Below are 14,120 nucleotides of genomic sequence, written 5' to 3'. Positions count from 1 at the left end.
GAAATCATCGAGAACATATTTTTCGATTTCCCAAATCGAAGCAATTTTTATTTTGCGTCAGTATAAGAAACCTTCGATACCTCTACTAAACTATCTAACTCAAGTTCAATAATCCTACTTTAATTCCATCTATACCCAGACTCTAGATTCCAGTTTCGACATCGTAAGTCGCCTCACCGATTCTCTAGAGCTCTGCTAAGAAGTCGAGCGTTTAAGACCTGAGTAAATGGAGAAAATTAAAGGCGCGCCGATTAAGTCAATCAGAACCTGGAAAATGTTCCTAAAGAAACTTTTGCCGTTTCTTCCTGACAAACAACGTGTTTAATGATAAAATCTTAAGGGCTAATATACTTTATGTTTAATCGAAAATAATTATAGTAAATCTTTAAAAATTTAGGCCGGTATTCACAGTCAGATCTTATATATAAAATCGTCTTAAGTTCATCTTTAGATACTCCGTAGCCAATAAACGAATCGTACAGCATCTAAAGATAAACTTAAGACAATCTTAAATATAAGATCTGACTAAGAATACCGCGCGGCTTTAGAGTCTTGAAGGAATAGGAACGCAGAATCTATAATTTATTTTTATTTTTAACTAAAATTTTATATTATCGCTATCATATTATAACAATAGCAATAATCCTATGTGCATGCAATATTAAAAGATTACACATAATTGCTTCCGAACGGAGATTCGTTCTATGAAAAATCGATTCTAATTCATCAAACGACCTGTCGTATGAATAAAAAGCGGTAGTGCTGAATCACTCAGGCATTTTCGTGCAATTCGGGTCACGTCCTTTAGCGATTTTAACATTTTAATGCAAACTAAAAAAAACGATATTAGGAATTATTGCTATACCTAATCTACTGCCGTTGAAGCATTGAAAAATTACCTTCTAGCACATGAACGTGTGTGACGGCTTAATCATTATAAATTATCTCGCTGCGATCATTAACCCAGTTCAAGTGACGATCCCTGAAGCGGTCGCACCGTGTATTATTTCTACCGTGCCGTCGCCAAGATATTCTACCCATTTCTTCCTTTAGACAATTTGCTTCACACGCGGGCTAATGGCGCGTTAGCTGCACATCAATAAATTCCTGGCCCTTGCGACGCGTCATTATAAATAAGAAATGCGAGCTGTAGTTTTGACCAGTTTAAACTTTAAACGCATCCAACAAGGAATACCACGAGACTGAAACACCGCGTCTCTCGACCAAAAGATCATTCCAATCGTCCCTCCGCGCGCGCATTAAAGTGTGTGTCCGTTTCCGTACCCCATCGTAAAATGGCCCGTAATCGGTCGGGAATCCGCGGATCGTTACGCTCTCCTCGTTCCCGCTGCCGGTTCGCATTTTCCGGGTAGGCAGGATCTCGAGACAAAATGGGTTAAGTGCGCGAGCATGATGGCAGAACGGGGAATTACAGGCCGAGGGCGGGGTGGGAATCTTTCTCTCCCCGGCCCCCAACGACGAAGTCTCGACAGTCAGAAACCACTTCCGTGGGCGGCGTTCATGCTTTATGTCATGGTCAACGTCCGTCGACCGTTGTCGACAGCGTGCGAGTTTATACGATATTAATGAATCAGCGCCGAATCGATTACTCCGACGCGCGATATTAATATTCCGAAATTACCGGTTAGACGTACCGGGACAAATGCTCTGCGTCCTTGCAAACAAATTATTGCGATTGTTAGGGTCGAAAACTATTGGTCATTCAGACTTCCTGGCGCAATTTAGGAGAACGTTGGAACTGCTGCATCTCGCGTCGCACGGATTGCAAGGTATAAAGAGAGAAAGAAATGTACAAGGTAAAAAATATTACACCAGACATGTCTCTCATGCACCGCACGTTGTATATCAAGCAGCGCAAGTCTACTTTTTTCTTTGTTCATAATATTTCTAGATTTTATTGTCACCGCTACCAGTGAATAATGTCAGAAAGAGTTCGCTGCTTTTGTTATGATACAGTAAAAGTTAACAATATTTTTATATATTTGTAGTACTTTGTATGTATTTTACGGCGACAACAAACATAAACATAATGGATATTAAAAATAGAAAATCTTGGTATAGAATAACTGCACACATATCACCATCTTTTTTTCATGCAGTTAATGCAATTAATACAAATCTTTTTGCGATATAGCTAATAATTTAAAATAAGTTAATATACTACTCTGGTAAAGCTTAATAATTAATCAAATAAATTATTTCGCTACTAATACAGTTTTAAATTATTATGGAACATCAATTTTAGAATAGAGAGAAAGCTTCTTAACAAATTTTTATGAAAAAATTAGCCTTTTTTATTTATAACTTTAAAACAGTAACTCGAATATTAATTCTTTCATATTTAAATTTCATATTTGCCAACGCGAGTAAATCTTCATTAAGATGAAATAGAACTCGTTCTGTACTACATTTTGCTTTATTTTACGCGAAACATCCCTGCGACCCACTTCTCTCGTGGCAACAACTTTTTAGTACTGTTTAAACTTTTAGAATCAAGCTCTTTATACCGCCGCATCGTCAGATCGCGTCGGTTTATTATATTCATTTTTTCTGTATTTCATATTATTTCGATCAGTTGACAAAGCATATAAAAAACTCATAATCCATTTTTTTTCGAGATAAAAGTTACTGTCCAATGGTCGTTGTAGTTAATGGAAAATGAGAGTCGGCTTATTTGTAAGTAAACTCGCCATTCTCATCAGCCGCGCCTATATCATCTGTCTTCGTTTTTTACGATACGTGATCTCGATGTAGGTCAATGGATCCGGGAATGTCTTCTAAAGGTATTCTCCATCGACGTGTGAGAGATTTTCTGCACGAAAGAAAGAAAAGAAGAACAATACCCCACTTATTCGAGAGGGATAAAAACGCGCGAAGGCCGTTATACCTAGCTGAGTTCGTCAACAAGCACTGAGACATATGCATGTAATTAATCAGCAGATTAGTTGGGCTTTAATAAGTATAATAATTATTTTATCATGTCAAGATAAATAACATACTAATATATGAACTGGTAATACCACATATTTTTCTAACATTTGGCACAGGTATCTGAGTTTAAAAAACCTGCAAGAGCCGCTCTGACGAGTGAAATTACTTACGTCGCTTATTATGTTCTTTAATTTACATGTTCTATATTATAATGAAATTATTGCATGTCTTGAGTTTACTATATACCAATTTTTACTTTTATATAAGCGATAACATTCTCCAATAATTCCTTGTACCGTTACGACTTTCTTACATGCGGAGTTCTTATATCCTAGGCGTTATTGTCCTAGACGATATCGTCCAATTCTCAAACCAACCTGCCGCTGTTCCCTCGGGATGCACAGGCTACGAAAGAACAAAATTTCACCGATGATAGGTTGCGACCTAAAGCCGGAAGAAAATTACTACAGTTAGAGGAAACAAACTAATCTACTTATTGGGGAGGTGAACCTTAAACTTCTTTTCTAGTAAGACTTTCGGAAAGAACAGAGAAACGAAAAATAGAAAAGATTTTTATATACAGGGTGTCAAAAATAAAAATAACCACCCGAATAGAGGGGGTAGATTGGGTCAAACTGAAAAGAAAAGTCTCGTACCATTTTGCAAAATTCGCAATAGTTAACGAGTTATTAAATAAAACGTCTGAGCGAATGCGCGCACAAGGAGCGATAGAGGCGGGCCTCGGCGGCTGGCTGGGCTGGCACGGTGCCCGGCGCCCGGCGCGCGGCGAGCGGTGGGGGGTCGAGAGACGAGCGGCGAGCGGGGCGCGGCGCGGCGCGGCGAACGTCGAGCGACAGATGTTATACACTGCGACGAAAAAGTATTAGAGCCAGCCCATACTAAACTTACGATAATTCCTTCGCGTAAACGGGATTTTGTAGTAACTTACAATAATTTACTCCGCGTAAACGAGTGAATTATCGTAAGTTACTACAGAAGTAACGCGCTCGCGTAAACGTAGTAACAGTAGGTAGCACACGTATTGGCTATTGCATAGGCATTGCCGTAACGTCTTACGCCTTAGATAATATTAATTAGTTTAGCTTGAATTATGTGTAATAAAAACATTTAATTTTAGTAAATTTAATTATTTTGCATGTCAAAGTTTACGAGGTTTACCACAAGCCTTACTTTAACTTTTGTTTATGTTATAATAACTTTAATGGTGCGTGTCCACCTGCGAGTAAAACTCTCGAGAGTAGCTCTCGAGATTGATTCTCGCAAATGGACATATTCCTAAAGAGTACCTATAACGGAGAATGAATCGCAGCTCTCGGCGAGCGAACTTCAAGACCTACTCGCAAATCGACACGACGTTATTTTACTCTCGGAGATCAGCTCGCCAAGCTCGAACGCTGTTCGTATTTTGAGAGCTACATGATGACACAAAAGAACTTATTGAATAATGCGGAAATCATGAACCATTGTAGAATACTACTGTGACAGAAATAAAAGTTTTTTTAATTTTTATGTTTTGCGAATAAAGTGCGAAAAATTCATAATTTAAAGAATTAGATAAGAATATTTTTAATACATTCTCTGCTTATTACATGGTCAATAATTAGTAACACTTTAGTTTTACATACTTTGCACGTTTTAGTTACAGCGTTGAAATTAAATACATTTTTACATCGCAAATTAAGTACATTAAAAAAAAATTATTAAATATTTACATGTAAAAATCTAACATCAAGGTATTTCGCAAACTGAAAACTAAATAATAATATCGCACTATGTATTCCACTTCACAACTTGTAAGTCTGCAGAAACTTTTTATTGTTAGGAGTCTTCAATCTCAAGCTCTCTAATTAAAGCAGATCCATCAGCACCGAATGTACACCTGCGATCAATCCATTGCTTGACCCAGAAGGTCTTTTTGTTGTTATTTAACAACCTTTTTCTTTTTAAAATAATGCTAGCCACTATAGTAGCCGCAAGTCTCTTCGTTTACGAGACATTATAATGTCACCACTCTCAGAGATTGACTAAAAAAGTACGTAAGTGGACACAGTTTTGAGAGAAATGTCGGAAAGAATACTTTCTGGATTCTAACGTGATGCTCGCAAGAGTATAATGCTACAAAAATTGGTATCAAATGAACAGTGTCAGAATAACTCGAGAGCTACTTTGGAGAGTTTTACTCGCAGGTGGACACGCGCCTTAAAACTCTCGAGAATATCTCTCGAGTTATTCTGACACTGTCCATTTGAAAGTAATTTTTCTGACATTGTATTCTCGCGAGCATCTCGCGAGAATCCGAAGAGTATTTTTTCGGAGAGTTCTCTCAAAACCGTATCCACTTACGTATTTTTTTAGTTGATGTCTGAGAGTGGTGACATCATAATGTCGCGTAAACGAAAAAACTTGCGGCTGCTATAGTGACTAGCATTATTTTAAAAAGGAAAAGGGCGATCATGGCGCAGAAAGATATGCGCTGCTCTAACGAGCTGAAGATCCGAGTTCAAATCCGACCGAAAATTGTCCGCGGTTTTTATTTGATCGCCACCTCTCGGAAGGGTTAATGGCAACCCGCCGAGAGTGTATCTCTAAGAAAGCAGAAGGGAGGCCTCGGATTTTATACAGGCCGAACTTCAGGAGGCTATGGCTTGAACTTGAGCTATAGTGCCGTTGAAACAACAAAAAGACCTTCTGGGTCAAGCAATGGATTGATCGCAGGTGTACATTCGGTGCTGGATCTGCTTTAATTAGAGAGCTTGAGATTGAAGACTCCTAACAATAAAAAGTTTCTTCAGACTTATAAGTTGTGAAGTGTAATACATAGTGCGATATTATTATTTTGTTTTCAGTTTGCGAAATACCTTGATGTTAGATTTTTACATTTAAATATTTAATAATTTTTTTTTAATGTACTTAATTTGCGATGCAAAAATGTATTTAATTTCAACGCTGTAACTAAAACGTGCAAAGTATGTAAAACTAAAGTGTTACTAATTATTGACCATGTAATAAGCAGAGAATGTATTAAGAATATTCTTATCTAATTCTTTAAATTATGAATTTTTCGCACTTTATTCGCAAAACATAAAAATTAAAAAAACTTTTATTTCTGTCACAGTAGTATTCTACAATGGTTCATGATTTCCGCATTATTCAATAAGTTCCTTTGTGTCATCATGTAGCTCTCAAAATACGAACAGCGTTCGAGCTTGGCGAGCTGATCTCCGAGAGTAAAATAACGTCGTGTCGATTTGCGAGTAGGTCTTGAAGTTTGCTCGCCGAGAGCTGCGATTCATTCTCCGTTATAGGTACTCTTTCGGACTATGTCAATTTGCGAGAATCAATCTCGAGTGCGACTCTCGATCGTTTTACTCGCAGGTGGACACGCACCATTAAAGTTATTATAACATAAACAAAAGTTAAAGTAAGGCTTGTGGTAAACCTCGTAAACTTTGACATGCAAAATAATTAAATTTACTAAAATTAAATGTTTTTATTACACATAATTCAAGCTAAACTAATTAATATTATCTAAGGCGTAAGACGTTACGGCAATGCCTATGCAATAGCCAATACGTGTGCTACCTACTGTTACTACGTTTACGCGAGCGCGTTACTTCTGTAGTAACTTACGATAATTCAATCGTTTACGCGGAGTAAATTATTGTAAGTTACTACAAAATTCCGTTTACGCGAAGGAATTATCGTAAGTTTAGTATGGGCTGGCTCTAATACTTTTTCGTCGCAGTGTATAACATCTGTCGCTCGACGTTCGCCGCGCCGCGCCGCGCCCCGCTCGCCGCTCGTCTCTCGCCCCCCACCGCTCGCCGCGCGCCGGGCACCGTGCCAGCCCAGCCAGCCGCCGAGGCCCGCCTCTATCGCTCCTTGTGCGCGTATTCGCTCAGACGTTTTATTTAATAACTCGTTAACTATTGCGAATTTTGCAAAATGGTACGAGACTTTTCTTTTCAGTTTGACCCAATCTACCCCCTCTATTCGGGTGGTTACTTTTATTTTTGACACCCTGTATATGCATGTATTATACATATGTATATTTTATATATATATGTTATATATAAAATCATCCCCTACAGAAATTTAATACTGTAAGTGATTATTTGGCTAGTGATTAATTACTTATTTTGAGTATTAAAAGTATTAAAAACAGTGCCATGCTTTTAATACTCAAAATAAGTAATTAATCACTAGCCAATAATCACTTACAGTGGGTATTAAATTTCTGTAGGGGATATATGTATGATCACAGAAAAAATTGCAGAAAATTACTATTATTCTATAAATTTTTTTTTCCTGCACTTCTCTAAGCTCTGCAACAAGGAAAGTGACCACTTACTTCAATCAAAATCGAATCATCGCGGGGCACTATAGCTGAGTGCAAAGTCGAGGACTGTATATCAAAAGCGACAGTCCAATAGTTTCAATGGCCATTTTGCCGTAATAAAAAGGCACACATTTGGAGAAATTACTATTTGACTGAGCGTTAAAGGAAACCATTAAAGTAACATGCATCACCCTGTCCGACGATGAAAATTGATAAATTAGTTTAATATGATAGAATAATTGCGCAGAGATTTTGATTTACCCGCAATTTAGAAACTGTTCTAACAAGTTTATATATAAAACAATTAGTGCTCCTTCAGAATAAAAGTTTGGCATTTAAGTAAAGCTACAGATTTAAAGGATAATTATCAGTGATCGATCTTTGATCTGAATAAAAAAGCACGCGAGGAATTAAAACTCGACGTTGGATAACGTCCAGGCCACGATGTCGAATCTAACAGGTCACTTGAAATTCACAAGGATATCATACGGTCACCGAGCATTCGAAGGGTTCTAAAACCGTCTTCAATTTCTTCATCCTATTTTACTTATTCTTCTCGTACCTCATCGTGCTCCTACTTATCGCGAGATAACGAGGTGGAACGAGTCAGATGAGGAATCGAATGGGTTCGAGACTCCAGATTGAATTCGTGGATTTCCGCGTCGAAGATCATCCCGATGATTTTCCGTCTTTGCCCTTTCTCTTCGTCTACATCGATACCCCGTTCATTAATGCTTCACTTTTATTAGTTTCACTTTATCCGCATTTTACCACGGTATATATGATATTTTAAATAAGATATGTCCTACGTGCATTTTCTTCGTTTTCTTATACATATCATATTCCATGAAAGCGGATTAATCAAGGATATAGTTTCTAAATCGAAGAATGTAAATAAGTTGTTGAAATTATTAAATAGTTTTTAATGTTCCTAATTTATATCTAGTTAGAACGTCTTTCAATCAATCTTTGTTAAAATGCAGATACTTGAAATTGCTGATTATATATATAACTGTTTGTTATTATCTATTAATAAAAAAATTAATTAAAAAATTATTTCCTTCTCACGCTTTATAGAATAGATATGCTATACATTCTAAGCAAATGCATAATTTATAAGCGGTAGAATGGTAGAAAAGAATCACTTAAGGAATTCCCCAGGGGAGACTCCACGAATATAAATATATATTATCGATGCGAGACGCATTGTGATATATTTTAATGTACATACACCAAAAGAAAATCGTTTCACATAATACAGCAATCTCAAATGCACGTATAATTCAATTTACGTTGTTTTTTGTAAGCAAGCTGAATTTCTTCTTGAAAATATATCACTCAGAACTAATTAATTAGTTTTAATCTACTTTAAATTTTTAATGCTTATGTGCCTTCAATATTTATTTGCGTGAATTACATACACAATTTAAAAAAATATTTAATTTTTTCAAAAATTACTTAGCAACTTAGATGTTTCTATAGCAGCAGAGCATTTCAGCGACAGAATATAATGCGATTTCTAGTTTTACAGAAAGTAAATGGAAAGTACCAAAAGTCCCTTTCACACATTATGGTACGTGTTTCCTGCAGTGTGGACAAGATAGATTTTTGCAAGAAGATTGCGCCTGCGGGAGATGTTATAATCTTTGTGTCAAGGTGCCGCTACCTGTTTTCGCGATGAAAAAGCATTTTCCACTTAAAATCCTTTTTCCGAGAGGCGGCGTGCACCAACAGCAATAATGTTTTTCGGAGCGGCCGACGTTTATGAGATTTTATTTATTTTTTCTCGCGCGTTTAGGAAGAGAGACCCTCGCGACGGTGAGAGTTCGTGCGTAACCACCGAGACTCTGGTAGGGCGATAAGAACGGCGCACCCACGAGCTACCGCGTCAGCTTACTTCCATCGCAATACAGCAACGACAAAAAAAGGAACAAGTGTGCCGGAGTCCTTTATTAGTTCCACCCACTCGCCCACCCTGATCCACATCGTTTACTTGTAATTTAAGCGCAATTTACCTGAAAGTGCCTCGTAAGTCTCGCCGGCGCGAATATATATTCGAAACTTTGTAGAAAGGACCTCAACGGAAACACTCATTTCCGGCATCGGAAAATATTCCATGATAGTGATATCGCGTAAATAAACTTAAAGAGGTAAATTATCCACGAAGAGATTCAGAAGCAATATATCTTTACATTTTGTTTAAAATTAATGACACGTGATAGAAGGTAACACTTGCGAATAAATATTTTTAGATGCTACATTTACAATCTTTTTAATGAATAAAATGTGTTTAATAAAATTGTTTACCATTACCGCTAAAATTATTTAATCAAAATTTTATCTTTACCAAAAATATTTTCACGAGCGGGAAAAGTTCCTACTATAACGGCGCACTGTAGAAGGGAAAGAAAATTTTAAAAAGCGGCAAGCTGTATAATATTTGTAAAGTTTGTTACCTTTAAAGTACTCGCGTAACATTAAATGCTCATGTATCAACAATATGTAACCTGCTGTAGAAATATTATTTCACATTAAAGGAGAGATCGAAAGTTACTCATTAAACATACGTCTCTTATTAACGTGTATTTAATTATCAAGCGTAATTATTTCCTATGCTGCCGTTCCTGATTTAACGTCCGAAAATTCTATATGATACACCAACTATACGTAGTAACTAAATAATAATACGTTTGATAATTATATTTTAATTGGAACGTTCGTAAATATCGGTGTAATGAACGTAAAATCATTTTACATATGTATCATTCTTATTCGAGTTTAATATGTTTCATTAGATAATGATTGTTTCAAAAGTGGACTATGTACATAATGCTGATTCTCTCTCTTATTAAATAATACTACATTTTTTACCTCATGCATAAATCTTACTTCACGACCTATAATTCACGTAAGAATTCAGGAACGTAAATTTTATTATTTATATTTATATGTACGATATGTAATATTCGGAAAATAAAAAGGGCTTAATACAATTATAAAATGTTTTAAAAAACAATTTTTTAAATGATTTTTTATCTAAGAAGAATTGATAATATGCGAGCGTTTTGATACGTAGATAATCTCTTTAATGCACATCCACATATCACGCGGATTGCCCCAAAATAGTAACACCTTGCATAATTACGATGGAAACAATGTCTGCATTGTTGTAAATGCGCGCATTCTGCGAATGGCATGTGGAGAGATATATTTAACACTCCACACTATGCTGCGCCGTCTCCTGTGATAATGCGATTATTCTTGGGATTATAAACTGCATTAAAAGCTTATTTATTTTGTTATGGTTGTTTACTTAAAACCATAAATCTTTAGCTTTCTTACATATATTCCCCTTATGCACTGCAACAACGTAAATTGACATATATAGCATAAAACTTGCAATTTTTCATTCGTTATATCATCGATATATAAAAAGGAAATTAAAGCGTGAGATTTTGGGATGCAAATTAACATATTTTGTACTTTACACATTATGCTAATTAAATATAAAAAACAAAGGTCTTTCAATTTTCTACTGAAACTGTATAACAATGATAGATAATTTCCATATTTGCGGAAACTCATAAACTCGAAATGCATAACGTTGAGAAATATATATATATATATATATATATATATATATATATATAGATCGATAAAATAGTTTAAAAATTTGATAAAGTGAAAAACATTTGATGTGAAATATGATGGTAGTATTATCATGATCTCTGCAATGTAGCAGATAAACTTCCGTTTAAGCTGACTTAAAATAAAATTCTACAAAATCCATTTTTGAAGATCTATGCTTTACGCGTAACAATATCAAAGGATATACTTTTTTTATAGTTTTATTTTAAGGATAAGAATCTCTGGAGTATAAATATTTAACATCAGCATAGACAAGACTTTTGAATTCTTCTAAAAGTTATTTTACGTAAATTGTATCATAAAATCCGTGAGAAGAGAAGCTCGAAAATGTCCTTAAAATATGTATGTATGTATATACCATGATGAGAAAGGGAGGGTTACATTAACAGAGTTGCATTCATTTACACAATTCGTGCTGAATAGTCGATTGCGAGTTTTGATAGCTCGAGGTAAAGATTCTTATTCCATTGGGGCGAAAGTTCTATTGCATTATAACAGAGCGGTGGTAACAGTGAAAGTTTAAAGAGTTATAAGCTCAGCAAGAATAGTCGCGGTACGGCACATGTACGAGATACATGCCACGTTAAAGAGAGTACCGGGATTTCCTGCCCGCTGAAGTTAGGACGATAAATCGAACCGGAATGCTAATACTTCGACCGAATAGTTTGTCTCGCGCTTTGTCTTTCCGCTGCTAGCACCGCGCCGCCGCGCGCCGGCATGATATGCTAATGGCTCGAACGGCATTTCCGTCTAGATTTTTGTCTTCTTCTTCCCCGCCTTTCCCGAGTATGTCTCCACGATCCCCTGCTTTAATTTATTCCAACTTTCAGATAAAAAGAAAATGATAAACTATTAACGAATAAGACGAAGTGCCTTTAGCCTTAGGGAATATTACTCAAGGGATGTGATTAATTCTTATAATATTTCTTTCTTTATATGTCAAAGTAATTTACACATTCAGTAGTAATATTTTATTCATTCAGTACGAAACCATTTCAACAAGCGTATCTTTTTGATCGGTTTCGTCGGACGTTTGAGAAATTCTACATTTACCGGGTTCATACCCGTCCATTACCGTTGTAATCCCGAGACTTTTGACGAGAGCTTACATATAGAAGATGCCGCGTAGAAGGGGACACGAAAGAGAACGGAGGGAAAAAGAAGAGGCATCAGAAGGGAGTGGACGCGAATCCAGCTAAACGAGCAGATTCGTAATCCTTTTACTGCCGCACGACGAGAGGCTTTGATGCTGACGAGCTTAGCGCTTAGTGACTTTCGTAACCGTGTCAAGCCGGCCTAAAGGACGAGTCGAGACTGAGACGCGTCGGCAAGCCTTTCGCGCGTTAAGAGCCATTCGTACGGATCTTTTCTGACATTACGTCTACTTTCGAGATTATATAGCCCCGAAACTGCGGCGCGAGAGATTTACCGCTCAACGAAGCGTCACACGTTTTCTTTGAGTTACATAAAATCTTATTTTATTGTTGTAGATGCAGTTCTTCAATTGTAAATGTCGCTCCCTCATCCTTCAAAGATATCTTAATTTTCTCCTTTTATTTCCCCAGAGAATGTCACTTTGCTTCACAATGAACGGAAACGTGATTTCTTATTAGAATGGTGTTAATTAACACAACGTATTATTGGGGAAAAAAAAATAAAATGTAATCTGACTCGACTGTGAAATGTAATCATCTAGAGAACTGTAAAAGTAATTGAAACACAAAAGTTCTCGAGACGGATCAGCGGGCTTTTAAGGAAATATCGATAATATGCGGCCGTTACTCTTCCGAACAATTGCGTTAGCGAGTATCGAAAGATAGGGCGTTATAGATATGGAATGTCGATAGAGTGATCGTAAAAGACGTCTACCGTACCGTGTACTTAAAACTTCTTTATGGAATAAAATTTGAACTTTAAGAACGTTATTTGCAAGGTCATAATGATACTTAAAGATAGGAAGTAGAATTTAAAAGTTAAGTTTTTTTTCTGTGACATTTCTCAGGCCCCTAATAAGAAAAAAACAATACTCTTGTTTAATCTTTCACTCAAATAATCATTCGCGGTATGATCGCTGTAATTAAATATGAGCGCCAAAGTCTGAAACTCGACAGTAATCAAGTCGGTACGCGACGTTAAGCTCAACTTTCTATTCAAAAATTCATCAGTCGAAAGAGTTATTAAGAAGATAAGTTCCACCTTCTGAGAAAAATACTTAATGAAGAATGAAATGTCGGTATCCTGTTAAAAATAAATTCCTCCATTATATTCTATTTGATCTTGATATTCTTAAGTATGACGAAATGTGTCTTCATACTTAAACCCCTTTTAAACGATCTATAATTCACCGTATTTCGATTTATATGGTTCTCATTTTAATATATATTCTATTCTACGTGTATATTTACTTCTAATTATTCTGTTTTTTTTTATATATATATCAAATTATATGTATGTAGAATTCTATCCTGAATTTTGACACAAATTATAAAAGTGGATTTTAAGCTAGTAGTATCATAAAATATCCAATTAAGATGTTATTAAACTAAAATATTACGCCGCCTTTTTTCCAATTCTGCGAATGAGAAATATCTTTTTTACAGGCAAGATTGCATAAAGCATTTAAAAGATATTCTTGAATTAGGTGGTACTTTGCTTCCACTTTTTCTTGAAATGTCCCTTGCTTACAAAAACATGTGTTTGTAAATATACATATGATGTGTAAATGTATGTAAGTATTCACAGTGTATTGAACTTGAGTTCGTACGTTAGCTCAAATGTTATCTAAACTTCTAAACGAAGTGAAAACACTACAGAGAAAACGTCTTACATATTTTAGCTTGTCGCTCACGAGAGACGATTGTCGACCTCGGCCTCGCGGACAATGGCTGCAATGAGTTTAGGTTTCATCGTCATGGTCACGCCATGGACGATTCAGGAAGTTGTTGCAGCCTGCACCGGAAGCAAGCCACCACCGTTTCTTGACTTCCTGGCTACGTGGCTGGCTCTCTCCAACAGCTTCTGGAATCCTTTCCTTTATTGGCTGCTCAACAATCATTTTCGCCGAATTTCGAGAGAGCTTCTTTACACTAAGGTAAGTATAAATATTTACATTTCGAATTAATTAATGTTAACGAGCGCTTTGTTTATCACGATGATAAGT

General features: G+C 36.2%; 2 protein-coding genes across 10 annotated transcripts in view; one reads left to right on the top strand and one right to left on the bottom strand.

The window, feature by feature from the left end:
- The window catches only part of Prom (prominin), a 102,825-nt gene that overhangs the window by 78,856 nt on the left and 9,849 nt on the right, over positions 1-14,120 (bottom strand). The gene's annotated exons all lie outside the window — the stretch shown is intronic.
- The window catches only part of LOC143895915 (trace amine-associated receptor 9), a 67,443-nt gene that overhangs the window by 44,762 nt on the left and 8,561 nt on the right, over positions 1-14,120 (top strand). For all 5 annotated transcript variants that reach the window (XR_013256494.1, XM_077403403.1, XM_077403406.1 and 2 more), the window contains one exon: positions 13,797-14,051. Coding sequence is in view for 4 of the 5 variants with exons in the window: in XM_077403403.1 (XP_077259529.1) it covers positions 13,797-14,051 (255 nt within the window). In the remaining variant the exon portion in view is untranslated. The remainder of the gene's footprint in view (positions 1-13,796; positions 14,052-14,120) is intronic.

Source organism: Temnothorax americanus, unplaced genomic scaffold (assembly GCF_048541705.1).
Source record: "Temnothorax americanus isolate GAGA-0224 unplaced genomic scaffold, ASM4854170v1 Scaffold17, whole genome shotgun sequence".
NCBI lineage: Eukaryota > Metazoa > Arthropoda > Insecta > Hymenoptera > Formicidae > Temnothorax > Temnothorax americanus.
Note: the sequence above shows the minus strand (reverse complement) of the source record. Positions and strands in the feature narration are given on the sequence as shown.